Genomic DNA, 26,594 nt, shown 5'->3' on the forward strand with positions numbered 1-26,594 from the left:
AAAAAGGCGAATTTAATAAGGCTAAAGCCTATTCTCTTAATACTTAAAAAAAAGACGCTACTTTTTTTAATATTTAAAAAAAAAGAATATAGTACTAAGTAAATCTAGAGGTAGCTAGAGGGGTCCTTTTTATACTACTTAAATTATTTAAATACTAAGCTCGTATAAATATTTTACGTAAGTAAAAAGTATAGCTTAGATAATTTCTAAGGGATTATTTTAAATACTAAGGTATTGTAATAATTAGCTTTAGCTTAAGTAAAAAAATCGTTACCCTAAGTATAATAAAAATAGAGACGTACTTCGGAATAATAACTTTTTATATTTTACTTATTAATACCCTATTTCTTTTATATCTAAAAAATATAAATCGACTAGGTATTATATTTAATAATACGAAGAATAGAATTTCTAATAGTAAGTATTTCGAAATAGTTGAACGATAATAGGGGTATACGTTTATAAGGCTTATTAATAATATAAAGTTAATTAATTACTTAATAAAAAATAAGCTTAAATAGCTATACTAAAAATTCGGATACCCGTTAGTTACGAAGCTATATAACCTCTTAAAATAATTAAGTAATAATAATATCGAAATAGGGGCGCTAGAATAATTAATAAAAGTATATTATTAATACTAAATAAATACGCAAAGCTTACGCAGATTTAAATTTAAATTGCGTAATAAGCTTAATTTTAATTAGGAAATTATTATTAATATTTTCTATTTAAATAGTTAGCTAGTCTTATATATAATCGACGTAGCTATATCTTTTTAAATAGGGTAATTCCTCTAGGATCTATAAATAAATATAGTTTAAATAGCTTTATAAAAAAGCTAAATTAATATATATTAAGGATCGCTAAATAGTATTAGAACTAATACTAATATTAGTTTTAAGTTAGTAAAATTTAGAGAAAATATAACGGCTTATAGTATATAGCTACAAATTATACTTATTAAAGCGTACTATAGTATTAAAAAAGTAAAAAGGGTATATTAGTAATTAAAAAGGGCGTTTAGAATTATTAAAAAAGAAAATCCCGATTTTATTAACGATAAATGCCTCTAGATAGTACTTAAATATTATAATAATATAATAGGACTTAACGGGCTTATATTAATATTATTAATATTTAGGGTATATTTAAAAACGACTTTAGCCTCGCTATTATTACTAAATATAAATTAACGAGCCTAAGTAATTAAAAAAATTATATAAGTACTACGTAAAGTAAGTATAAAAAGGTAAATTAATAAAGTAATTATTATATATAATAGGCCCGATATAGGGGGTAATTTAGATATATTACTAAATTCGGATATATAAATATAGTACGAAACTACTTAATAATAAGCTAAGCTATATAAATTAATCTTTATTAATAAGCGCTCTTATATAATTACGAGGGATCGTAACTAGCCCTTTGAGGTATTAATTACGGTAATTAAACTATATTATATAAATCTTAGTAAAATAATTTCTAACTTATAAAAAAAAAAAGCTAGGGGAAACTATATAACCTATAATAAAAATATAAAAAATTATCCTTAACGAGATCGTTATAATAATATTAATAAATAATAAAAAGAAAATTACTAAAAGGGTACTAATATTATTAATAAGACGTTATAAAAAATTACGATAATAAGCCCTAATATAATAATTTATTATTAATAACGAGGTAATTAATACTTTTTATATAATAAAAAAGAAAGCCAACTTTGAACTAGTGGTTAAACTACGTAAAAAAGGTATGATTATAATTATTAAAAAGCTATATAAGGGATTAGATCTTATTAAAATAAATATTCTTTATAATTAAAAGGTTTATCGATTTATCCTTTATAACTTAGAAAAGTATATAAACTTCTATATATTTAAATTATAAATAGTTCGTAAGATTAAAGGGAAAAGAATACTCTAGCTATACGAGAAGTCTAAATATATAATTTAAAAATATAGTAACGTTAAAAAGGCAACGCTACTTATATAATTACTTATTATATAGCGCTATAGCTAATAATTAATAATAATATTAATAATATTATTACGGAAAAAGGGATATAAAATTTAGAGCTATAATATTACTTAAGCTTATACTTAATTAGCTATAGGGCTTATAAAGAAAATCCTAGCTTATTTACTAAAAAAAATAGCTAGTAAGTACTTAGAAAGTATGATTATTAAAGTACTTAAGCTATTATATAGGCTCGTAAAATCGGGTACTTATTAATAAGCTACTTATTATAACTTTTATATTAATTAATTATTAATAATTATATTTATATATAACCCGTACTTATTAATCTCTAAGTACGAAAGTAACTAATTTAAGATTATTAAAATATAAACTAACGATATATTAAACTTATTTAATATTAATTTTATAAAAAAAGAGGATAAAGAGCTTTAAAAAGCAGGCTTTATAGCGAAGTTAAAAAAGGTCTTTATAATAAATACTCCTTTAATATTTAATAATAGGATTTTTATTATTAAAAAAGAAATCGTTATTTTTTAATAAAAGGGGTAGAACGAGAAAATTAACCTCGTTAATCCGAACGTAATTAATATTAAAAAGTAGTATAAAGCTAAGCTCGTACGAGGGGTATATATTATAAGTATTTATTAACCCGAAGTAATTTTTAATTATACTAAGGTAATATAAACTATAAATTTAATTAAATAAAACGTCGAGGTACTTAATAAATAGCTTAAATAGTAATAAATAAATCTTAATTAAGGCCTCGTTTATTACTTAATTAACTTTATAATTAGTAAGCTTTACGTTTTTATTAATAAGTTATTTATAAATAATAATAACCTTATTTCGTAATTAGGGTATATTATTATCCTAATTAACGAGAGTATAAATAAGAGCGAATTTACTATTTATAATAATATAATCTATTATTTATTAATTAAAAATAAGTAAGTAATAAGAAATATATTAATATTAGAGGTTTATAATATAATTAATAACGTTAACTTCTTTTACGTAATTTTAATAATACTAAAAAAGATTACCGATCGACTTAGCTTTTTACCGATCCTAACGGTTATTTATATTAATTCTTACTTACTATATAAATACTTTATTAAATTAGGGACGATAAAAAAAAGAGGCTTATAATTAATATTATAGCCTTTAACTAATTATATAAAAGGCGCGAGATATTTAAAATTTATTAAATTAATAATAATAATAACTTTCTTAATACGTTTATAAAAGTAATACTTAATAAGAAGTTAGAATAATTTATAAGTAATAAAAAAGTTAATATATAAATAAAAAAATAGGTTATATAAAAAGAATAAAAAAAAGGGGTAAAAAAAGACGACTTAATAAACGGACCCGAGGTCGAATTATATTTCTAACTATAATAAATAAATAAATATATAAAAAAAGTTAGTATTAAATTAGAAATCTAATTTAATTATGGTATACGGCCGACTATATAGGGGCTAATTAGGGGCCCTATTTACGATTATTATAGCTAGCCTAACCTACGGTTAGAACCTCTTTTTTATACTTACGTAAATATTTATATAGTTTAATTAATCTCTTTGTTAACTACGGTTCGAACTAACTACCTTATAATAGGGATACTAATACTATTAAAATCGTACGGCAAAATGCCCACCTCTAAGTACTGTAGGCATGATTTGTGGCATTGGTTGCCGCGCAGGAGTCCCACTCGACCATTCTCTTGTTAAATAGCATGTTCGGGCTTGAAACAGAAGTAATCCTGCCCAACTCTACACCACTGGCACGAAGAACCAGGGTAACTGGTTCAACATGCCATTTCAGCTCCTGTGGAAAGACAGTTCCGGCCTCAAATTCGAGATATCTGTTCTTCGTCCAAAGGCTGATACCGGCATAACTCTCAACAAAAGGCCCGCTATGATTTGGGACCCACGACGGCAGATTGTCGCAAGACCTACGCCCCCGAGTACAAAACCTGTGTCCAATTCCAGAACGCGCTATGAGCCTGGAATTCTCCTTCAGAGTTAGTAGGGCGAAATCCAAGAAAGTGGCATCCGGGCTCTTGTTGTAATCCAGCTTGATCAGGTGAGTCAGGTCAGGAAACAGACCTAGGATGCCGTAGAGATGGTCCCGGGGATCCGTAGCCATAAGCCGAGCGGTATCCATCATTACTTTGTTTAATAGGGAAAGAGACTCTGATGTTGTATGGTTATAGAGCTTGCGAGGTGCTATGAGAGTGTTGGCTAGCATCTTGTAGCGGTGGAAGTTGTGGACGTCGTCGGCTGCTTGCAAAAACGACTCATTGCAAAGCCATTTCGGTGCCAGAAAGAGAGAATCTTTTATCTGTGCCAAGCCCCAATAAAGATCGTCGCTGCTAATTTCATGACTTCCACATAAATAGAGGCGTTTCCTGGCTAATGCGTTTTCTTGAACCACCCACACTCTGTACCAGTACTGCCGGTGAAGTATGCTGCGAATCGCGTTCGACTTAGATGCGAAAGCTGTCAAGATGTCTGGAGTAGGCAAGGGTACTTCTTGTGCGCGACCCATTTCTGCGCACTTATGTAAAAACGGCAAAACTGAACCGTCATCCGTAGACGGCCCGAGCCAGCACAAGACTTCATGAGCCTGAGAGTAGATGCGTGTCATCAGCGAAACCTGATGACCCTTTTCGGAAGCGTCTTTCTGGTTCACGCATAGTGCGTCTACCCATAGAAAGTACTCGTTCGACCTCGATCGTAAAACTTCCAGGGCATCGTAGAGATTCCAGGTAACGCCGAAAGGAATACCATTGAGAAGGATACGTGAGGTATGTTTGCTATCGCCCCATGCGTATGAAAGAGCTTTGAAAGGAGGCGATTTATCCAAGCTCTTGGTGTAGAGATTGACTTTTATAACTTCGTCGTTGCTCTTTGCTGATTCGATCTTGAGTAAACGAATTTGAGGGGAGTCACCTCGATCTAGTTCTCTTAAGGTATGTCAGTATACGACTTTCATCTCAGATACATTATCTCCTCACTTGTAAGGGTTCTGGTTTTCCATGATGTTGGAATAAGTGCCATCAAGTTGGTCTTGGCTTTAGAATCTCCGGATGCCATTTACAATCTGAGCCTGATGGCCTTTAGCACGTCATATGTACTCAAAGTAACGGCTAGGTCACTGTTGGGCATCCAGGCTGAGAGCCTAGCTGGTCTGCCTTGGGCTGGGTTACCAACCACTCATGCAGTCAAGCTGCACCAACTTCTGATTCTCAAATTGATAGGCTAAGCCCCGCACACCACGAATTTATTCTCCTTTGGTAACTGGATTGTGTTTAAAGTAGGTAGGTATTGGAGATCTCAAAGGTGTTTTGGACTGCGACTTATACAGAACCTAAGTATGTACACTCTGGCAAGAGAATATGGAAGCAAAGAAGCACTTTCCTTTGAAAGTATTCACGCTTGCTCCCTGTACGGACTTGGCACGCTCTTCTCAGCAAAGAACCACAGTCTCCCAACGAGGGTTACAGTCCCTCCACTGGCTAAGCCACACATATCCCACCCCAACCCTCCTCGCAACAAACGGCATGCATGGCACCCTCTCAACAAGCATGACATTAAACCGCCACATCTCATGAAACTGCCCCTCGATAAACGCCCACTCATTGCTCTCGCTAACCTCAGTGTCAACAGAAGCACTAATGACGATGAAATCGAGCAACATCCTCCGATCCCTCGCTCCTTTTCGTCCTGAAATCCAACGGGTGTCCATCTTATCCAGATACCCAACATGTCTCCCCATCATATCCAGAATCTCTGCATCCTCACAGTCACCCCTCCTCGCGCCCATCATCCTCCGATCCCTCCCGACTCGGAGCGAGGCAACAGTCGTGTTGAACACCAGCGCCCCCGGTAAGCCAGCGGCTACCTCGATGGCCTCCGGATCGAGCTCCACGTGCGCGAGAGCCTCCCAAGGGCTGTGCGGACACTCCCGCCACATGGCGACGTACTTCTCGTTCGTCTCCTCGGAGACATTGAACTTGCCGCCGGCCATCTTCCTCTGCAAGGGCGGCAGCTTCTCGATCCCGCTCATCCTGGCCAGTTGCATACAGCTGCCCAGCCACCTCTCCGTCACCTTGACTTTACGCAGTCCATTCCCGTCGTCTTCATGCCTTGAGGAGACGCGTCTGGCATCATGTACGTGAAATTGCACCATCGTCACGATCCGCACGAGCTTGGTATCGTACAGTCGCGCATTACCGTGAATCCACCGATAACTAGCGGCGCTACCTCCCTCGACCGACGACCACGCCGCCCAACTCCAACTCGGGATATTCAAACCCGCGTCATCTCGACGGCGTACGGCGCCCGTGTGGCTCCACATGAGCGTTTGAGGGAGGTACATGTCCGGCAGGCCGAACGTCATCTTTGTGCGCATGGATTCGCCTACGGCGTTGCCGACGCCCGCGAAGGCGTTGAGGATGTCTGTTTCGCGGGAGAGCTGTCGCGAGGTATAATCTTCGACCCATTGGCAATAGTTTGCTAGTGATACTTGGCCGCGTAACTTGACTGGTGCGTCTTTGCTGTGAAGCGCTCGGCGATAGAAGCCGGGGATGCTGGGCATGCGGAACGGTTTCTTCTCGGTCTTTGATTCGTCGATGTCTTCTTGAGCTGTATGATGGGCTTCTGAATCGTGTTCATTGATGGACTCTTCCGCTTGGGGTGTATCTGCTTCCTTACTGAACACGTTTGTAGGAACTTCATGTCGTCCTCGTCCCCAAGTAAGTTCCTCGGCGGCGTGACCCCGACAGCATTGGAACAGGACCTGGTGCTCCGTGATGAAGATGCTGCGCCTGGAAAGTAGCCTCTCTTGGAATGTCCATCCTCTTCGGTTCCACAGGGATGCGTCGACTACTGTTTGCAGGCCGTTCGGGTCAATACCCTTCCCAACGTTCCGGTTCCGCGGCGGGCACCATAAGGAGGCGCGAGGCCTCCTAGGGTTGCCAGCATATCCAGGAAACCCATTTCCCTGTCTATCGTTGAGCGCGGCCAGGATTGAGAAAGACGCAGACTGGTAGATCCGGTCCATCCCGTCAATTTGGTCGGGCTTCGATCGCTCGTCATCCTGGACGATACAAAGACGGTCCACCCATAGATAGCCCTCTCCAAGATCTCTGCAAAGAGAAATCGCGTCCAGAATGATGCGTGGTAGCTTGACAGACTTGAGGCTCCCCGGAACTTCCAGGTCCTCTGCGTTTGTCGTCTCCAGTTGGGCATGTCCCGGTGCCTCGGAAGCTTCCCACATATAGCTGAGAGCAACGAAGCGGATAGGCCTTAACGGCTTGACAATTTTCATTTCGTGGACATCAATGACCCTGAACCCGATGGGTAGATGATCTGTTGTCCTGTCAGAGTCCATGCGCACAGAGTCGAGCTACCCATGGCCACATACCAATCGACTTGTACTTGCTCACGCAGTGGTGGCCGTGAAGAATCTCGCAGCCATCAATCCAAACCTTCAAGGTCTGAACGTCAAAATGTTCAGCCTCCCAAATTTCAATTGCCTGTAGCCTCTGAGGTTCATCTGTCGAGTATCTGAAGAGAAACTGAGGCGTGACCGCAAAAGGAGATGGGAGCGAACCCAAAGCCCCCAGCTTCGACTTGTCTGGCACGGCACTCAGAGTCAATTCCAGAAACAACCTGACAGAAACTTCATCATCGGAAGAGGCGAACAACCGATACTTCTGGTCCTCAGCTAATCCCGAGTCAAGGAAGAAAGGGCCCTGGACTGTAACGAACAAGCAGGCTTCGGAGCAGTCATGTAACCAGTCATCTTCCCGCCGGCGCGCCTCGACAGCCGCGGCGATCGCGCAGCAAAAGAGACAATTTGACGATCGAAGTGAGATGTTCTCCAAAGAGAGGTAGTGGTGTGCCTTGGAACCCAGGCCGGCAGCAAAGTCGGGGACGTCCCAATCCTGGCACCGCTCACATAGTCGTGGGTTGGGGTTGGTCTGTCTGCGCTTCTGTACGAGCTGCGCGACGCGTGGGAGGTTGGTGGCGGAGGCGAGGCCCCCGAATGAGACGGCTTCGGGTCTCTTGGTTCTTGGGAGCATTCAATAGATTGGAGATCGAAGTTGACGATATTCGGATCAGGCGAACGTTCGTTAGTGGAGAGGAGATGGTGCCGCAACAAAGGCTTATGTTGGCATATGCTGAATGGTGCGAAAGTTACCACTTCAGAGTGTGAGAAGAATTTAAATGATAAGGCTTGATTTCGTTGGAGTTGCAACAGTTGTATAAGACAAAGGCACAATGTTTAAGAGTGTTCCAAGAGGATGTTGGTGATGATGGAATCGTTTTGTACATCTGAGCGAGAAAGTGTGGGGTCTGCTGTTTCCTGAGCTACCAAATGGGATTTCGGTTTGCTGACCAAGATGGCGCTGATTCCGCTACTACCTTAGCTTGAGACTAAATCAACCATGACGACGTGCTTGTCTCGTCTTAGCGAAGGCAAAGTGATTAAAATCAATCGACATACGCGAATGTATACTAATTGGCAATGGTGGTTCATTCGGTCGGTGTGGAATCGGCTGAGTAAACGTCGGAGCATTTTGCACGGAAGAGGAGGACACCGGAGGGTGGACTGAAGACAAACAATCATATACGATGAACAACCGAGTCAAGGCCTCTTCGACAGCATGGCAAGCCCAAAGATAGACCTCTTGCATTCCGTTGAACTCCCACCCTATGCCCCATGGCCAGCGACCTTCCTATTGTACATAATTCGACATCTCCACGCTCTGTTTCTTTTTTCGACTTTCCGCTGCAACCCATGGATTGCGTACTGAGTTTTCCAAGGAGAATCCCTTTCCCCTTTACCGTTAATTTCGTATACATGGCCAGACAGTGTAGGAGACGGTCTGCTGCGTGTAGTCTTCCAGACCCTTAGTCCCCATCCTGTATCAGGGTCATAGACCGGCTGGAAGACCACACACTTGTAATTAATAATTTGTAGGTAACGAACGTGGAGTGTGCTGTAATGCTGCACATCACTGAAGGGTGATGAGATACGAGGAAAGACGTATTCTATACATGTAAGAAGGTTATAGGAAATGAACCGCGTAGTAGACATTGGCTTCGTTGATCATGCATAGAAAGCCTCGAAGAAGTAGATGAATCCGAACACCAGGAAAGCAACAGCGCCACCAACCGTGACTGTGATATGTTAGCTAGGAGCTTGTGGCGTAGATGTCATGACAACTTACCAACTTTGAGACTGACACGGCCTGCGATGGCGCGGCCGCCAATAACGGCAGCACCTGTGCAGATGCAGTGGCCGACCATGGCACCAAGAATAACCCACCAGTAGTCCTGTCCTGCAGCCATGGCAATCGTTGCGATCTGACTCCGGTCGCCCCATTCACCCAGGAAAGTCATGACAAACGTTTGGACCCAAGCAGGGCTGAGGAGAAGACCGAGGAGGTTGTTCAGACCGTTAAGAGAGCCTCTGATGCCACCGGAACCAGGAGAAGGGCTGCGAGGCGGCGAAGATGAAGGCGAGCGCGGGGGCGAGGGGAAACGGCTCTTAGACCTAGACTTCCTGCTGCCGTTAAGGCCCATTTCCAGCGCGTAGGGAGACACCGCAGAGCCCCGCCTCTTACCCTCCTTCTCCTTCTCAGCCAACTCGCGCTCAACCTCGTGTAGCTCGGCAGTCACACCCTCATTAGGGTCCATGCCCAAACCTTCACGAAGGAGCTTGGCGCCAAAGACGAAGAACAGACCAGCAGCGAGGAAGCTGGTGACACGCTTGGGGATCAAAGTCGGGACAGCGTGACCGAGAACGGCCGATAGGACCGTCATAACCAAAAGAGCACCAAAGGCGGCTGAGAAAACGACCATCCGATCATGTTTCATGGCCATGAGGGCAGCCACAAGGAAGGTCTTGTCGCCAACTTCGGAGACGAGAATCATGGTGAGAGACAGGACGAAGGAGTGGAAGGGTTGAATAACACCCTCAGCTTCGTCGTCGAGGCTGGAAGAAGACTTGCCCTTGGACTTTGAAAGATCCAAGTGGTCCTTGTGCGCCGAGTTGGGGAGCGGGTTGGGCTTGTCGTCGAGCTTGTCAGGGAGGCCGGCCGGTTTCTGTTGCATGTCAGCATTTCACGTCTCAACCAATGGGATGGCAACCAAGAAACTCACCTCGAGCCCCGCAACCTCGTCGGCAGTGTGGTGATCGTGATCGTGTTCTTTGCCAGTGGTGGTGTCCTTCTCGCTCGAAAGCTTCTCCTGTTCACTGTGCGGCAGAGGGGGCTTCTCCTTGGGGGCCTCGGGCTTGTTGTCGGCCTTTTCGCCAGTACGGCCCTCGGCTGCCTTGCGCGCCTTATCCTTTTCGCTGACACCTCCTTCGGTGCCCGTGGTTCCCTCCTTGGGCTTCTGGCGTGTCTTGTCGTTCATGACACCATCGTTGGTCTCGGGGATCTTCTTGCCATCGACAACAGTTGGGTCGGACGGACGTCCCTTCAAGGGAGGCAATCCCTTCTTGCCATCTGTCTCGGCACTCTCTTTCTTGGTCTCTCGGGTCTGGTCAACGAAGGGACCCTCGTGGGGCATGCCATCTTTGCCATCGACAGGCGCGTGATCAGTGCCGTATCTAGTCTTGATGCCAGAGGTGACGGTCGAGTCGGTGGCCTTTTCGGTGGAAGCTACGGCCTTGCCGCCATTCTTGTCCTTGGTTTCGACGGCGAGACCAGCGACGAGGGATGGGATGAGGAGGAGGAGCAAAGGGGAGGGTCGAGTGCGCAGCCTCATGATGACTCGTTCGGGCTGTCAAGCCTCGCTGGTATCTGGACAATGGATGTGAAATGTAAAGGAGAGTTTGCAAGTAAGCTCGAGAAATATTCTGCTCCTCTGCTAAGGGGGAAAAAGAAAAGGAAGGATGTTTTGGTAGTTTCTGATTGACTCTGGCAATGCGACTGCTCAGCCACGGGTTCTAAAATTGTTACGTATCTTTTGCTGCACGTCCACGGGGTAAGCAAGTACCTGAGGGTACCTGGGACGTGAGGTGGGAAGAACTGGACGCGCTGCCGCCCGTCGCGGCCCCCCATGTTCCGAATCCCTTGAGGCGCCCCACAGGGAGCGACATTGGGGATCATGGAACCCCTAGAATGTTTCCGCCAGAGAGGCTCTGAGGGGGATATTTACATAGAGGACAGTTGGAATGTCGGATAACGGCTTAAGACATATAGGCGTATTAAACAGTTGAACTGCAGACAATCGACTGTTCATGCATGCGTAGGGTGTAAAACAAACTTTTAATGCCGCCGTACATATGTATAACAGCTAAATTAATAGATAGGAACGTCCTCGCTGAACCCTTTGCCATCATTTCGTAAACCGGTTGGTGTACTCGAAGACACACGACACTCAAATGTGTGCTGCGTTACGTTTGACTCGCATTTGACCAGGTTGCATCCAGGCGACCCCAGATTTGCTGACAGAATTCCAAGAAGATGCTTGGCTCGACCCGAAAAAGGTACGTATCTCTAAAGTGCCCGAGGAGAGCTTCAACAGCTGGCGCCACTGACTTGCCGGAGCTTACAGCAGCTGTGCTATCTTATCTCCGCCGTTTGGTCCAGGACACCCCACCTCCCCCGGGGACTGAATGAATGTCGTCACGAACGACCACTTCTTCATGAAACATAATCTGAGCGTTGCGTCCTATTGTCTATCCTGATCACTTTAATCGTCTTGCTCTCCTGCACGTCAGCCTTAGAACGCACCACGTACATATAGCTCGGCATCTGAACGATTGTCACGGACATTCTTCCATAGGACCCTCCATCACACGTCGGCCGTCTCAAATCCGAGCTCCGTTGTATCACTAAGCATCAATCCGAACTTCCGTGTGAACCCAAAGCCAAAATGGAAGACTCTGGAGACAGCATTCGATCGCCATCAGCAAGCATGAATTTGATTGAAGAGGATGATGAGCCTGCCTGGACTTATACCTATGATCCGGAAGATGCCGAAGGAATGGACGACGACGATGAGTACGACCCCGACTTTCAAGACGAGCCAGAGGAAGAAGACGGAGACGATGATGATGAGTATCACGGTAGCAATACCTCTTTTTCACGTTGAACCATGTAGAAACTTACCATGCGCAGATGCTGAGGACGGCGAGGACAGCAACGTAGAGGTGGAAGTGTTCATGGGTGCTGGCGACGAGGACGACGATGATGCTGAGGAAGACGGCATGGCCGCTATGCCAATATCGAGACTCATGACTCTCATCAGTGAGTCGAAACTTAGGCTCGAGTAAAACTGTGTGCCAACCTCGCTAATCTACATACAGCCGGTGCTGCGGGCAACGGAACAGGGTTTCTTACACGAGCACAGCTGCTAGGCCTCATTCAAAGTGGCGAAGTGACATTACGCACCACTCACGACGAAGAAGACGATGACGAAGATATTGGATGGGGAAGAAGACGCAGACGGCCTCGCGCACGGGAGCCGAATCGGTTCCCTAAAGTACCGAGCGAAGAGGGCACGAAGTTGATGCACTCTGGCGTTTTCGGCGCAAACGATTACCGAGTCACGAAGAAGAAGCAACTGGCACGCAGGATATTAGACCGTGAGCTTGGTCTGGGGGATAGGCGCGACCGGAAGCAGAACCAAGATCTCATGGCCCAGGGCATGATACCCTCGACGAACCCCGAAATGATTGTGCACTACGACGACCCAGTGTATTCCGGCCAGTTCTCCGACGACGGTAATTTCTTTTACGCCTGCGGTCACGACTTCAAGGTCCGCATGTACGACACCTCGAATCCGTACAATTGGAAATATTACAAGACGGTCAATTACCCCTGGGGACAGTGGACATTGACCGACGCATCCTTAAGTCCTGACAACCGCTGGCTCGCTTATACATCAATCCAAAGCAACGTTTGTCTGGCACCTACGGATCCCAACGACACGGGAGATCCATACACATTGGATCTGGCAGAGAGGAGTGCGGGAACTCGACACGCAGGATGGCGATCGAGACATTCCTTTGGTATTTGGTCTGTTAGATTTTCGGGAGATGGTCGTGAGCTCGTGGCCGGCACCAACATGCAGTCGATCGTCGTCTATGATATTGAATCGCGCACTGTGTTACACAATGTCGTCGGCCACGAAGACGACGTGAACGCTGTGTGCTTTGCAGACAAGTCTTCTCCGCACATTCTCTACTCTGGATCAGACGATGCCACCATCAAAGTCTGGGATCGACGTAGCATGGGAGACGGCCGGCCAGCTGGCGCTTTCGTGGGCCACGTCGAAGGTCTCACGTACATTGACAGTAAAGGCGACGGTCGATACATTCTAAGTAACGGCAAGGACCAGACGATGAAACTTTGGGACTTGAGAATGGTCATGTCCACGGCCAAGTACGACGAGGTCAACCCCACTAGGTTAACCAGCAACAGCGACTTCGATTACCGGTGGGGAACATATAGGGACGAAGACTGGTTCCCGCACCCCAACGATAACTCATTGGTGACGTTCAGAGGACATCGTGTAATGCGCACGCTGATTCGATGCCACTTTTCACCGCCATCAAGTACCAATTCGCGGTACGTCTACTCTGGTAGTCAGGATGGCAAGGTTTACATTTGGAACATGGACGCCACGCTCGCTGGTACCATCGACGTGAGGAAGGCCACCAAGAACTCGCGGCCACTGGAGCGCAGATACCGTATATATCACGGCGACGACTTCCCCGGTTGGAACACGTGTGTGCGTGACGTGAGCTGGCATCCCAATGCGCCAGTCCTCGCTGGTAAGTCCTTCATATTATGCGAGTTTCGGGCTGTAGCTAACGTCTTTCAGCGTCTGCATGGAACGGATTCAACATGGCTCATGGGACCTGCACGCTGCATTCGTACAACGAAGCCGAAGATGACGAGGCAGAGCCGCCAATGGGTCGCAATGTCGACGAGAAGCTGCGCCCCGTTGGCGAATCATTCCAAAGCTAGTTACTTCTCGTCAGGAACCGGTTCACTTTTGAGAAAGCGCTGTGGGATGATTATTTCAATTATTTTGTACATCTTCCACACATGTCCCACCCCTCTTTTGGCAATGATACATGATCGATGAAGCCTCTTTGGTCTCGGGGTATCTCTCATCACTCCCGCACAGAACCTCTTCCAAGTGTTGCTGCGCCGCTTCTGCAATCTGCCCGTGCAATGCTTTTGAGACCCATCCCTGCGTTTGAAATCATGTTTGGTCGTCACGTGTCGACGTGAACGTGTTCGAGAAGCTGGCCCGATATATCGGTGCTTCCATTGAAGGTAAATACATGGCGTTTATGCGCCTCCGACAAGGATGTTGTTAAGGGGGATGTGAATCAGCTTGACGATGTAGCCGACAGCACCCATGATGAGGAAACCGACACCGACGGCCTGGCAGAGCTTCAGGAACTCGAGCTTGTCGGCTAAAGGACACGTTAGTATTCGAATAACGAACGGGCAATGCAGCACGAGGGCGCAACGTACGCTTGGTGCACCTTCTCATGAACTGAACACCTTCCTGAGCGAACTCGGAGGGAACCTCGAGGATCTCCTTGACTTGGTCGGCCATTGTGGATAGAAGCGCGCGTGGGATGCGGAGAAGAGAAGGGGGTGGGTAACTTGATGAAAGTCGCAAAGGAAATCCCAATGGGCCGCAGGGTAACAGGAAACTGCAAAGTCGATGAAGGAAAGGCGCGACGACGTGTAGTTAAGGCGTTGTAGGTCGGGGAGGTGGAAGATTCGAGAGGTTCGAATGGGTAGAAGGGAGATGTGTTAAATTGAGCGCGCTGTCACCAACTGGTCCCAAAATTTCGGGACAAGCTCCCGCTGTGGAAGGAAGAGCCAGATTGCCATTAAGGAGGCATGGAGGAATTATGCGCCGGCCGCCGAGGCGCACGCCACTGGACAGATTGCTTATCTAAGGTTAGGATGATAGGAGTCCCCTTGGTGCTCCCCTTCAGTGGAGGAAGACCCCCTGGATTCCCCCGCTGGTGGGCAGAGAGGGTCTGGTCTGGGCCATTTTGACCAGCCACAGTTCAGCGCATTCAGGCACATGACAGGGAGAGGAAGTAAGGTACGTATCGGCTCAGCGGGCAGTCGCGAGCCCCATACGGGCATCCACTGGCGGAGTCTGTGCCTGCCGCAGCCTGGCGGCCATGGCCCTTGTCGGTTCCCGCCTGGCTCAAGATGCGACCTAAGCTCCTGAAAGAGCTCCCCCCAGTTTTCTTTCCCTTCCCAAACGTTCCTCCACTCACCTTCGTCGACTGCATCTCTGTCTTCGCGTCAACATCAAACCGAGACGTCCATACCTGAGCTGCACGACAATATCACAGCTCTACCCAAGCTATCCTACGCGTCGGTCTTTCGGGCATCGCGATAAACGCCACATACTCAGCGAAGCGACGCGCAGCCGCAGCTTACTCGCGAACCCGCCGGAAACCTTCATTGGGCTTCTTTGACCACTAACTCATCACGGCTAACAGCATCGCCCACATAGTGAGCGGGCAGGAACGCGGTTGGAGCGTCGGCCAAAGGCGGTGGCAGAACGAGCAAACAGTCTCTGGAATCTTGGGATCCTGTTTCCATTCTCGCTCATCCCAACTACATCATCTTGTTCCCTGTACCTAAGGCTTCTGGGCCGAACAAGGAAAGAACTACGGTCACGTCGCCATTGGGGAAGACCGGGGCACAGAGCTTCGTCTTCATTTTTATTTGGCTAAAGGAGAGGATTATATTGGCTTGGCAATTTCCATCCAACCTCTTCCATCCTGTCTACGGAACGAGGAGTGTACGTATCAGATGTTCTCTGTTTTCTATCCTACGTTCGAGTTTGTCTTTTGGCTCCAGACTTTGGCAATGACCCTGTATTGGCAGCGGCTGATGATCATGTTCAAGACTGCAGACATATCCTGTATCTCGCAGACTAATAACAACCCTTTTCCAACTACAACCAAGCTCACTGCCCCAACTCACGGCTACCAGATAATAACGTCACCATGGCTGAGGAGGAATTCGAGATCGATATCTACGGCGATGCGCCCCAAGATCACCAAGACGGAAACGCCGAGACCTACGACGGAGCCAACGGTCATGCGGACAACCACCAGGAACAGCATGACCAGCAGGAGCACCACGACGATCAGCAGAAGCACGACCAGCAGGAAGAATATCACGATCAGCAAGAGGCGCCTGCGCCCCAGCAGGGTGTCAAGAGAAAGGGCGACGACCGGCCGATCGATCCAGGCGCAACCACAGCTTTGATGGTTTCGGATCTAAACTGGTGGAACACGGACGACGACATCAGAGGATACGCCAGAGCAGGCCATTGCGAGGACGAGCTGAAGGATATCACTTTCAGTGAACACAAGGTGAACGGAAAGAGCAAGGGGTACGATTCGTGGTGTGAGGTAGATTTGCATGTACTATTGCTGACTCCGCCCGCAGACAAGCCTACATTGAGTTCACATCGCAGCAAGCTGCCACGGCCGCCAAGCACGCTTTTGAGTCGACAGACAGCGCTCAAGGCGTACCGAAGAAATACCAGGTCACTTACTCAAACCCCCACGTCAACCCGTTCCGCACGCTGCCTAAGGATGCACCGAACCGCGCTGGTAAAGACCAGGGCAGCCGACCAAACAACAACAACTACAACAACCAGGGTTCCTCGATGGGTGGCGGCGATTTCCGTGGAAACGGCTACCGTGGTCGTGGGGGCTTCAATGGTCCTCGTGGTGGCATGAACCAGGGCGGGTTCAACCGCAACTTCTCGGGCGGTATGGGAGGTGGCTTCAACAATAACAACATGGGAGGCGGCGGCTTCAACAACGGCATGGGCGGCGGAAATTTCGGCGGCGGCGGTTTCCAGCGGGGCGGCGGCTTCGGTGGTGGCATGCGCGGCGGCCCCGGCATGCGTGGTGGACGAGGCGGTATGCACAACCCGATGGGCGGTATGAACATGGGCCCGATGGGAGGCATGCCCAACATGGGTATGCCTAACATGGGCATGATGGGCGGTGGAATGCCTGGTACGACTCCCCTTGCTTTTAAATCTCCTCAGCGAAGTCACAACCCCCCAATATCTCAACTTGCCTCTGGTTCAACCCAGAAGCGCAAGCACTCTGGTCGGCGAAAGGGCAAAGCTGCCAACACCGGCCGAGACGAGATCCCTTCGAGCACCAAACGGCAGAAGATGCAACCAAAGCATGTACCTGAACACCCAAAGCCTGTAATTGCACCAGAGGTCGGCCGATGGACAAAGGAGCACGGTTTGCAGTTTAACATCGTTGCCCCTCAACCCCCTGCAGCTACTCGGTTCGGCTCGAGGATGCCGCCTCACCGCTAGGCTCCTCGCTGAATGTTCTTGACTGATTTCTCTGCTGTTTGCGTTCTCGTTTGTTCTTCGTCAGAGAACACTCAAGCTGACTCGTTCCCAGGATTCCAAGGCATGCCTCAACAATTCAACCCTGCATTCTTCGGCGGTAACCAGGGTGGTGGTAACGACTGGGGCAACCCTCACGGTGCTAAGCGACCTCGACCCGAGTAGGACTACCGGCCAAGGCAGTTTGCGCGATTTTGAGGTAATGGCCGGATCGGCTTATCGCAGCGCGATCCAGTTGTCACCGCGTCGTAGAGCTTTCGGTCACAACCTCCTCACCGCATCACAGTTTGGGTTCATTCCTTCGACGAGGACTCTCTTATCGACGAAATCTCTTCGCGCTTCACAGAGAGAATCAGTTGATCAAGGCCTCTAGTCTTCAGATGAGTGACGGGTATATTGGCTGCGACGTCACGAAGCTCATAGTTGCTACGGATGGATGATAGCAACCACCAAAATGCAAGATGTTTGCTTTGAGTTATTGTATGTGTACTATTAGAATATGGCTGCATGGGAACGATCCCTAGCACCTCGGTTACGGCGTTACAGTTCAGACCTGAAAAGCACAATCTACGACTGCGTTTCGTCATTTCACGCCTCGTTGCTCTTTCCTTTGCAGAAACCGGTAGATTATTGTGTATTGGAGACGTTCAACTTTTCTATCGTGCCGCGTACGAGCAGCTGTATCTGCTTCCAGCGAGCCACTACCATGTCCCGCTGAGACTGCTGACCTTCATCCAGGCCACGCACTGTCTTAATCTTGGACTGAATCTCCTCGTCGTACGCCGACAACATTTCTCGCAGTAACGCATCGACCTCGGGCTGCTCCGCCTCTCCGTCCGCAAACCCATCCACGAACTGCGCCCACCGTCTCGCCGGCAACACGAGCGTCCGCAGCGCCACCTGCGTACGGTAACACACCGTCTCCGCGTCAATGACATAGTTCCCGAGAAACCCCCTCTCCTCCAACCGCCGCCTGTGCGCGGCGCCCAGGCGCGGCAGCAGCACATCGTCGATACAGACCTCATCCCACTCGTTTTCGCCCTGGGCCATGATGAAGCCGTACTCGACGAGGAGGAAATCGTTGCTGTGGCGGCCGTAGCAGATGTGGATCTCCTCGCCGGGGACGTAGGCGCGGTCGGCCTTGATAGTGAAGGAGTGCTTGTCAAAGGCGACGGAGCAGCCGCGGGAGGCGTGGTTGAGGAGGTCGGCGACGGGTTGGAGGACCATGTGGTCGTCGCGGTGGCGTTTTGCGGTTTTGGGGGTGACGTGGTAGAATGTGCGCGAGTTTACGAGGAGCCAGGCGTGGAGGTAGGATTCGTACGTGAGTTTGCCGTCGCTGCGTTCTGGGTAGTTGTACTGGTGCTCGTCATCCTGGGGCAGCGGGTTTGGGAGAGGGGTGGAGGAGACGAGGGACCAGTGGGATTCGAATTTCTCGCGCTGGGCTTTGAGGAGGGTGAGGGCTTGGGAGGGGAGGAGGGAGGCGAGGATTGGCGAGGAGGAGGACCAGGTTAGCGGGCAGGAGGAGAGGTCTTTTGGTGTTGGGAAGACGGCGGACCAGGTTTTGAAGGAGGGGGATGCGTCGAGGGCGATGTCCAGGGCCAGGAGGGCGTGGACGTGTGTTTCTTTTGGGAAGGGGCGGGTTAGGGGTTTTGGGATTGTTGCGATTGCTTTTAGGCAGGGGATTGGGACGTCTAGGATTGTGTCGTCTTTCTGGGGTGGTGGTGGTGGTGTTAGTGAGATGAGGGTATATGATGGTTGTGACATGTGTGGCTTACTTTGAGAGGTGATGTCACGACGATTCCTATGCCTCTTCCTGGGAGGGCACGGGGACCAACGTTCGATACTGTTATTCCTTGGGTTTGGGCCCAGGATAGGAGGTTCTCGATGGCGTCCATTTGGTGTTTTGTTCAGAACTCGAGATTGGATAAGATGGTGGAGGTTCAGGCAAAGGTAAGGGTATTTTAGAAAAGTGATGAAAGCTAATTCAAGTACGACTTGACAACTTGGTAGTCAAATGCAGTCTCTGTGAGAAAAGGTTGATCAAGGAGCAATTACCTCATGAGGTGTAGTCCTTTAGTCTTATACCGGCAGGGTGAGCGATTCTCTCATTCGTGAACCATCGACAGGTTTGAATGAGACTGAGATATGCAAGTCCTGAAGGCCCGGATTTTGAGTATCTCTGCTTCTGAGAGAATTCGGGGTTGCGCTCAAACCTAGATACCTCAGAATAAGACGATACAAGGTTGGCAGCAGAGTGTTGTTGTTGTGAAAGCGTCAAGTTTGATGGGACGGACGAAGCTTAGATGAATTTCACCTTAAAGCTGAAGGGACGAATCAAATGCGCCGGGGTGCGATTCCAACGATCTGGAACAGCAGGCCCTGTCCCACCACCAAAATGCTCACCTAAATCGCTGCCGAACAAATGTACAGCAGCGGGCAGCAATTGCCAATTGGAAAGGTCGGCGCTAGTATCCACCGACTCCCCGATCCGACCTACGGGGCCCCTGGCTGTCCAAATTCTCGGGGGACCGTCGCCGAGGTGAGGTAATGGAGCTGCCCCGAGCTTCCAAAAAGTGTTCCGGTCATCGAACCACTTTCAACTCCGAACTGAGGCAATAGCTCACGACAGCTCTCAACAGCTCCCTCGTCCACAATCTTCAACCTCCCGACGACATCCAACGGCATGCCACGAATACAAAGATCATAAACCAAACAAACCAGCAAAATGAAAGCCCTCACAACCCTCCCCGCGGCCCAAACCCGCCGCGCCCTCCCCGCCATCTGCGCCGCCTGCACATCAACGACGCCCTCCTCTTCCTCCTCCCACCCCTCGCGCCGCCCCTTCTCCGTCCTGAACCGCCCACCGCCAAACTACCCAGGCCACGTCCCCCTCACCAGAATCGAACGCGCCGCCCTCGGCCTCGGCGCAGGCATCTGGTCCCTCCTGAGCCCCTACCGAGCCGACCTCATCGCCGCCGTAGGCGAGACCACCGCGACGCCCTACTTCATCTACCGCCTCCGCGACGCAATGCTGTCCGACCCTACGGGCCGCCGTATCCTCCGCGACAGGCCGCGCATCACATCCACCTCGCTCAACCTGGCCCGCCTGCGCGCCATGCCGGACAACAGCGTCGGGCGCGCCTACGTCGCCTGGCTGGACGCCGAGGGCGTGAGCCCGGACACGAGGCCCGCGGTGCGGTACATCGACGACCCGGAGTGCGCGTACGTGATGCAGCGGTACCGCGAGTGCCACGACTTCTTCCACGCGCTGACGGGTTTGCCGATTGTGAGGGAGGGCGAGGTGGCGCTCAAGGCGTTCGAGTTTGCGAATACGCTGATCCCGATGACGGGGTTCGCGGTCCTGAGTTACGCGACGATGAAGGCGGGCGAGAGGAAGCGGTTTAGGGAGATTTATGGGCCGTGGGCGGTGAAGAATGGGATGAAGGCGAAGGAGGTGATTAACGTCTACTGGGAGGAGCAGCTGGAGAGGGATGTTGATGAGTTGAGGGCTGAGTTGGGGATTGAGAGGCCGCCTAATATGAGGGAGATTCGGAAGAAAGAGAGAGAGGAGAGGAGGAGGGCGCAAGAGGGTTTGAATGGGGTTTGAGAAGGGGGTGGTGTATTGTGTATAGACACTGGGTTTGTACAGATATTGTATAGTTTTTGTTTGATTTTTTTTGGTAACCTAGAGTCCTGGTGGAAATCCCACTCGGACAGAAGCCAATCTGCTACATTTTGCAGTAATGCATTATAAACGCCCTTCAACGCCGGCATGGTATCCCCTCCAGCAGACGTAGGTTCATAGTTTCCGCGCCAGAGGACTCAAAATCGAGGCAGCGAATATCTTCGAGAGACCCCCTACACACTGCGAACAGAACACTCATGCTTAGAATGGACCACCCTTTACCCTGATGACTCTGCAGACTGCACCTACAAATCCAACAAGTCATCGTCGTCATCATCCCACCCCTTACGCCTGCTCACCACGATCTTCTCCTCCTCCTTCGTCCCCGCCACGGCCTCGAGCAGCTCCTTGAGCTGCGTCTCGGTGACTTTGCTGCGCAGCTGCCCGCTCTGCGCGAGCATAATGAGCCTGTTCTCCACGTCCTGCGCGCGCTGCTCCTTGACGAGGCGGATGCGGCCCAGGCGGTCCGCCGCTTCCGGGTGGAGGATCTGGTTGAGGATCTGCTGGCGGGCTTCTTGTTCTTGTTGTCTGCGGCGGACGCCGGGTTAGCTGATATCTTTGTCTTTCTTTCTTCGTGGTGGGCGGAGGAAAGAGGGGAGAGAGTGTGTATGGTCGGGATGGTACGGGAGTCGGTCGCGATTGAGGGGATCTAGGTGCCTTGAGAAGGGAGATGAGGGGCAAGGACAACATACTGGCGCTGTTCTTGCTGCTGCTGCTTGTTCGAGCCGCCGCCGCCGCCGGAGCTGCCTGCCGCGCCGCCTTGCGCCTTGAGCTGTTCGAGGCGGGCCTTGCGGATCTGTAGTCGCTTGCGTCAGTCCCCGATGTTCAAGCGTTCTGTCGATAGAAAGGGTATGATTTGCGTACTTGTTCCAGTTCGGAGTCGTCCATGATTGCGGGTATCTAGTCTGCGTATGTTTGCGCGGAGTGGTTTGGTGGAGGTTAGGTTGTTTGGGTCAGAGAAACGCGGGGCTCTTTCTGATCTGCCTGACGTCCAAGTTTTTGGCGGGGTGGGAGCTTGGGGTCTTTTTTTGGGCGCCTTACAAATTTCATGACGACGTGCAGTACCAAATATTAACCATGGAGACCAGCACAAGAGATCAACTTATCCTTCATTTTAACATAAGTATTTATGCCAATCTTCAATATATGTGATAAAATATTTAAAATGTCTAGATTCTGTGCTTGAATGTAGTCATACAATGCTAAAACCGCCCATCAAGTAAAATACACACAGACGTCCAGTCGTACAGCCGTCGACCGCTTCATTCATCTCCTCGAGGTCAGCTCTAAGGGCATGTACGACCGGTTCTTCTCCACTTGCGCCTTATGCTTTGCCTTGACCATGCCCACAACCATCTCATTCGCCGGCAGCTTCACGCCCAGCCTACGGCCCCTCTCAATAAAGAAGCCGTTCAAATAGTCAATATCCGTCAACATGCCCCGCTGGATCTGCAACGCCATCTTGCTCGGCGCTGACCCCTTCCCTCTAAGCTTCCCCATAATCTCCTTGCGCATGCCCTCCCCCCGCAAGACGCTCTGCAGCTCGGGCGAATTCTTGACCTCGGGCATGCGCGCAACCACGTCGGCGATCTCGTTCAGGAGCTGATTGATGAGCTTATTGGCCGTCGGGTTGTAGATGAGCTCATTGTAGCGGTAGTCCAGCATGACGCAAATAGGGTCGCAGACGGCCGAGAACATGAGCGACGGGATCTTGACGTTCATCCAACTGTCGAGGGCCAGACCTTTCGCCTTAAGGAGGTCCGACGACGCAAACTGCTTCATCATCCCTTGTGTCCGCAGCCAGCTATCTGTCGAGAGGTGCTTAGACTTTTTGGGGCCGTAGTAGGGCCGCACACCAGCGAGCGCCGTCTCGTATTTGGGCGTCATCACCTTGACAGACTTTGCCTTTCGATCAAATGCCAGGGAGTGCGTCATGTGTCCGAGCATAATCGACGGGCGCTTATCTTTCTCCGGAAAGACTCGGTTCGTGGCCGCCTCCGCGACGCCGAGTCCGTCTTGAACATAGCAGACGGCCGTCCGGTCGTCGATCCGGTGCTTAACCTTTTCGAGCAGCTTAATGCTCTCGCTCGGTCTCCCGGCCACAACGAGGTTGCTGATATGTGTGTCGTCCTTCTCTACTTCTGGCGACGTCTCTAATGCGGCATTCGGTTCGATCCAGCCTTTTGGATTCTTCCTGGTGCCTAGGTTTCCGGCAATGCCCCGATATGGTGTGTTGGCCGGTATGTCTAGCGTCTTCACTGAGTCGTAAATGCCGTGCAGAGCGTGTGACAGAAATAGCGATCGCTCGTCGTTTCCGAGAACGTGAACCGTACGCGAGGAAGGTGGCGGCGTCGAGTTGTGACCCATCATGACGGCCGGCACATAGAATCGTGACGTTGAATCCGCCCTGAAGATGGCGTATAGCTCCTTTTCGTTTTGCTCGGGTTGTAGACCCAGTACTTTATTGAATTTTTGCTTCGTCTGGCCCGGCACACCCAGAGTTGTGCCTCCAGGAACCGTAGCTGCCATCTCTTTAGGTGCCACCCTTCCAGGGGCGATGCCCTGCGGCGGCGCTGCTCCCGTCCCAAGACCGAGTCTGTTATCGATCGACACACATCTAATGGCTCCCCGGCCCGTGGAGGCGCTACCGGTCCTCCATATCGTATGTGTGTTGGGTATCCGCGCGGAGAGCCGCGGTCTCGGGAGGCTTGCCAGAGTGCCTGCCACGATGAAGGCTTCGAGGGTTCGGCGCAAATCACTGCGCAATGCTCATTAAGGGGAGGGTTGAGGCGCGGTCTCAAGCGGTTATAGCTGTAACGACTCGATAATAGTGTAGTACGTCGTCGGAATTGTTGGGGATGGTTTTCGGGTATTACAGGCGTTCTTTTTCGTGGTTAATGAGCGTGTGGCCTTGTCTTTGTCGCAAGAAGGAGGCGTTGAGATGCGTGTGGATGACGGGGACACTCGTTAGATTCTCTCTCAAAATTTGGCGCGTGGTAGGTGGTAGCCGTAGAATCCCGGCCGGCAGGAACCCGACCCACCGAGCTCGCGGCGATCCCTGCGCCTCGTTAAATGCATGCAAATCCTTCAACGCTCGGATTTCTGAATTTTCAACGACCAGTCTCATCGATGAGAAGGAGCTAGCAACGGGCACTCACTTACATCCATCGCACCCCTCTCAATTGTTGCTTTTCACCAAGAACGACGTCCATTGTCCACATCAGGCTTATCAATTTTCATTTTTCCGCAACTACATCGACATCAACCGTCATGGCGCTCAAGGACATGACCTCCGACCTGAAGAAGCTCGATTCTCACATCGACTCTCTTGAGGATGCACTCAAGCCCCTGATTGACAACCTTCCCGAGATGGCCAACGAGCTTCCCCTGCTCGACAAGGCCAAGATGTACGCTCTTACTGCCTACGCCATTGAGACTCTTCTCTTCTGTGAGTACCTTAATACAGCAAACATATATCCTTCTCGTTGTCCCCCTGACTAACCGTGATAACAGCATCACTCCGTCTTCAAGGCGTCGACGCCAAGGACCACCAGGTCATGACAGAACTGAAGCGCGTGCAACAGTACTTTGGAAAGATCAAGGGCGCAGAGGAGACACCCGCGCAGCGCACAACGACGGTCAACACGGAAGCCGCGACGCGCATTCTAAAAGCGGACCTTGTAAGTCGCATTTGCCGGGGGGGAGAAGGTCCGGACCTGAGCAAGCAAGACTGACCAACCGCCATAGGGAAGCAACGACCAGACGCTGAAGAAGAGGCTGGAGGAGAAGCTGGCCGAGGAGCGCGCCAAGGCGCTGCTCAACTCGATGCAGAAGACCAAGAGGCCGGCTCCTGAGTCGCCGTCCGCCAGCTCCTCTGGCCCGGAGAAGAAGCAGAGGAACTCAAGAAGGAAGAGCTCCAACAAGAACAAGTCTTGAGAGCGGACTTCCGTGAAGACCTTGATGAGCGTCCACCATGCCGCTTACAAAAGAGATTTTCCTTTGGCTGTCACAGGACATGAAGGAAGAATCGCCGAAACAGTTAGACGCCTCCGAGCCACGAGAGATGCTGCGAGTTTGAGGTTTGCATGGCTGTCTGATACCATGTTAGGCACATTAAGATCACAGCCGACCTTACTGCACCCTGACACGGAAGTAGGTCGACATTGGCTAGAGATTACCCTCATGGACTGGAGTGGCAGTATTATTTTGCACACTGGGAAAAAGGATACCCCCGAGATAGATATGAATACCAAGTAATGAACACAGACTTTTCAATCCCTCGTAAACATTGTCTACGTTAAATTCGCCTTTAGAAGTAGACCACAACATCGCCAGGCTAACTACTGCGCACGCCCCCTTTACTACATATATCTTATCCTCCGCGACGCCCCAGCAAAATATCCACCTAACCAGAAAAGGACCCCTTCCCCAATTCCTGACCACGACCAAATTCGCCCTCCCCTGATTGGCCACACCTCGCCACCCATCCCCGGCCCGCCGAGCTTTGCAACTCACGCCGAAAGGCACCTCTACAGCTTTTGTTACCTTAACCCCGGGGCGCATAACTTCTGCCGACTTCCCTCCTCATCCACCCGGCATTTCTGCTCTCTTCAAAACACCACCCGCTCCTTCACCTCACGAAGTCACGATCAACGCTACCAACCACACCACCTCATCTCACCCGAGTCCTTTACACACACACACACAAACCCTACCAAGATGCCTCGCCAACGCTCCGCCGGCCGCCCCAGCGCCCCCTCGCGCCCTACCGTCTCGGCCGCGAAGCCCGCTCCCACCCAGACTCGCCCGGCAACGACCATGGCCGCTCCCCCCCAACAGCACGCCGCTCCCCCGGCCGCGGCACCCGCTGCTCCCGCCGCCGCTGCGCCCTCCCAGGGCCCCGGCCTCTTTGGCCAGATGGCTAGCACCGCTGCGTACGTACCCCATCCTACAAAAGACCTACACCCGCAGAAGGAGACATCTCGACTTCCCCTAGCTCAAGGAACTCTCCGCCTTCCTCGACAATCATCCCCTCAAAAGAGAAATCTCAAAGAAAGAACCAGAAGCTAACGTGATTGTTCTCTCAACAGCGGCGTCGCAATCGGCTCCTCCATCGGCCACGCCATCGGCGGCATGTTCGGCGGCGGCTCCTCCGCGCCCGCCGAGGCCGCGCCCCAGAACAACTCCCCCGTCGCCTCGGGCGAGTCCTCGACCACCCAGCAGTGGGGCAACAACTGCGCCGGCGCCACCCAGCAGTTCACAAAGTGCATGGACGAGCACGGCGGCAACATGCAGATCTGCAACTGGTACCTCGAGCAGCTCAAGGCCTGCCAGGCTGCTGCCAGCCAGTACTAGACGCTCCTTTTCTCCGTCTGAGAAGGGCGTCGTCGCGGCGTGTTGAAGAGCCACCTCTGACTGAACGATCAGTAGGGGTGGTGTTATGTGTAACTTAATAGTCAAAAACGGGAAAATGGGAAAGCAAAACAAAAGAAACAAACTTGGGGTAT

General features: G+C 49.8%; 13 protein-coding genes across 13 annotated transcripts; 4 read left to right on the forward strand and 9 right to left on the reverse strand.

Annotated features, from left to right (window-relative positions):
• Positions 1-3,651: 3,651 nt before the first annotated feature.
• On the reverse strand, positions 3,652-5,034 carry CLUP02_14686 (uncharacterized protein; the record flags this gene model as incomplete). The annotated part of the gene is made up of 2 exons (XM_049293613.1): positions 3,652-4,960; positions 5,012-5,034. The coding sequence occupies 2 exons, from the start codon at positions 5,032-5,034 to the stop codon at positions 3,652-3,654; spliced, it is 1,332 nt and encodes a 443-aa protein (XP_049150759.1).
• A 429-nt stretch (positions 5,035-5,463) lies between these two features.
• Positions 5,464-8,083, reverse strand: CLUP02_14687 (uncharacterized protein; the record flags this gene model as incomplete). The annotated part of the gene is made up of 2 exons (XM_049293614.1): positions 5,464-7,367; positions 7,423-8,083. The coding sequence occupies 2 exons, from the start codon at positions 8,081-8,083 to the stop codon at positions 5,464-5,466; spliced, it is 2,565 nt and encodes an 854-aa protein (XP_049150760.1).
• A 1,031-nt stretch (positions 8,084-9,114) lies between these two features.
• CLUP02_14688 (uncharacterized protein) lies at positions 9,115-10,778 on the reverse strand (the record flags this gene model as incomplete). Its single annotated transcript, XM_049293615.1, has 3 exons — positions 9,115-9,185; positions 9,236-10,112; positions 10,170-10,778. 3 exons carry the CDS (start codon positions 10,776-10,778, stop codon positions 9,115-9,117), a joined length of 1,557 nt encoding a protein of 518 aa, XP_049150761.1.
• Positions 10,779-10,820: 42 nt separating this feature from the next.
• Positions 10,821-14,210, forward strand: CLUP02_14689 (WD repeat domain-containing protein; the record flags this gene model as incomplete). The annotated part of the gene is made up of 9 exons (XM_049293616.1): positions 10,821-10,851; positions 11,435-11,502; positions 11,571-11,599; positions 11,737-11,752; positions 11,802-12,084; positions 12,137-12,265; positions 12,325-13,794; positions 13,845-13,966; positions 14,154-14,210. 9 exons carry the CDS (start codon positions 10,821-10,823, stop codon positions 14,208-14,210), a joined length of 2,205 nt encoding a protein of 734 aa, XP_049150762.1.
• A 110-nt stretch (positions 14,211-14,320) lies between these two features.
• CLUP02_14690 (translocase SEC61 complex gamma subunit) lies at positions 14,321-14,594 on the reverse strand (the record flags this gene model as incomplete). The annotated part of the gene is made up of 2 exons (XM_049293617.1): positions 14,321-14,448; positions 14,510-14,594. The coding sequence occupies 2 exons, from the start codon at positions 14,592-14,594 to the stop codon at positions 14,321-14,323; spliced, it is 213 nt and encodes a 70-aa protein (XP_049150763.1).
• A 138-nt stretch (positions 14,595-14,732) lies between these two features.
• On the reverse strand, positions 14,733-15,930 carry CLUP02_14691 (uncharacterized protein; the record flags this gene model as incomplete). Its single annotated transcript, XM_049293618.1, has 8 exons — positions 14,733-14,851; positions 14,922-15,030; positions 15,103-15,201; positions 15,280-15,338; positions 15,416-15,490; positions 15,518-15,625; positions 15,715-15,796; positions 15,847-15,930. The coding sequence occupies 8 exons, from the start codon at positions 15,928-15,930 to the stop codon at positions 14,733-14,735; spliced, it is 735 nt and encodes a 244-aa protein (XP_049150764.1).
• A 90-nt stretch (positions 15,931-16,020) lies between these two features.
• Positions 16,021-17,567, forward strand: CLUP02_14692 (RRM domain-containing protein; the record flags this gene model as incomplete). The annotated part of the gene is made up of 4 exons (XM_049293619.1): positions 16,021-16,412; positions 16,469-16,635; positions 16,996-17,289; positions 17,458-17,567. 4 exons carry the CDS (start codon positions 16,021-16,023, stop codon positions 17,565-17,567), a joined length of 963 nt encoding a protein of 320 aa, XP_049150765.1.
• A 462-nt stretch (positions 17,568-18,029) lies between these two features.
• Positions 18,030-19,297, reverse strand: CLUP02_14693 (SET domain-containing protein; the record flags this gene model as incomplete). The annotated part of the gene is made up of 2 exons (XM_049293620.1): positions 18,030-19,112; positions 19,178-19,297. 2 exons carry the CDS (start codon positions 19,295-19,297, stop codon positions 18,030-18,032), a joined length of 1,203 nt encoding a protein of 400 aa, XP_049150766.1.
• Positions 19,298-19,381: 84 nt separating this feature from the next.
• On the reverse strand, positions 19,382-20,087 carry CLUP02_14694 (uncharacterized protein; the record flags this gene model as incomplete). Its single annotated transcript, XM_049293621.1, has 4 exons — positions 19,382-19,425; positions 19,488-19,700; positions 19,764-19,813; positions 19,900-20,087. 4 exons carry the CDS (start codon positions 20,085-20,087, stop codon positions 19,382-19,384), a joined length of 495 nt encoding a protein of 164 aa, XP_049150767.1.
• A 40-nt stretch (positions 20,088-20,127) lies between these two features.
• CLUP02_14695 (coenzyme Q biosynthesis protein Coq4) lies at positions 20,128-21,009 on the forward strand (the record flags this gene model as incomplete). The annotated part of the gene is made up of 1 exon (XM_049293622.1): positions 20,128-21,009. The coding sequence occupies one exon, from the start codon at positions 20,128-20,130 to the stop codon at positions 21,007-21,009; it is 882 nt and encodes a 293-aa protein (XP_049150768.1).
• A 323-nt stretch (positions 21,010-21,332) lies between these two features.
• On the reverse strand, positions 21,333-21,975 carry CLUP02_14696 (uncharacterized protein; the record flags this gene model as incomplete). Its single annotated transcript, XM_049293623.1, has 3 exons — positions 21,333-21,615; positions 21,780-21,883; positions 21,952-21,975. 3 exons carry the CDS (start codon positions 21,973-21,975, stop codon positions 21,333-21,335), a joined length of 411 nt encoding a protein of 136 aa, XP_049150769.1.
• Positions 21,976-22,353: 378 nt separating this feature from the next.
• Positions 22,354-24,308, reverse strand: CLUP02_14697 (uncharacterized protein; the record flags this gene model as incomplete). The annotated part of the gene is made up of 2 exons (XM_049293624.1): positions 22,354-23,845; positions 24,250-24,308. The coding sequence occupies 2 exons, from the start codon at positions 24,306-24,308 to the stop codon at positions 22,354-22,356; spliced, it is 1,551 nt and encodes a 516-aa protein (XP_049150770.1).
• Positions 24,309-24,357: 49 nt separating this feature from the next.
• On the forward strand, positions 24,358-26,442 carry CLUP02_14698 (Sas10/Utp3/C1D family protein; the record flags this gene model as incomplete). Its single annotated transcript, XM_049293625.1, has 6 exons — positions 24,358-24,535; positions 24,601-24,767; positions 24,835-25,016; positions 25,113-25,239; positions 25,423-26,021; positions 26,178-26,442. The coding sequence occupies 6 exons, from the start codon at positions 24,358-24,360 to the stop codon at positions 26,440-26,442; spliced, it is 1,518 nt and encodes a 505-aa protein (XP_049150771.1).
• Between the last annotated feature and the right edge of the window lie 152 nt (positions 26,443-26,594).

The sequence above is a fragment of the Colletotrichum lupini genome, chromosome 8 (assembly GCF_023278565.1).
Source record: "Colletotrichum lupini chromosome 8, complete sequence".
NCBI classification, from domain to species: domain Eukaryota; kingdom Fungi; phylum Ascomycota; class Sordariomycetes; order Glomerellales; family Glomerellaceae; genus Colletotrichum; species Colletotrichum lupini.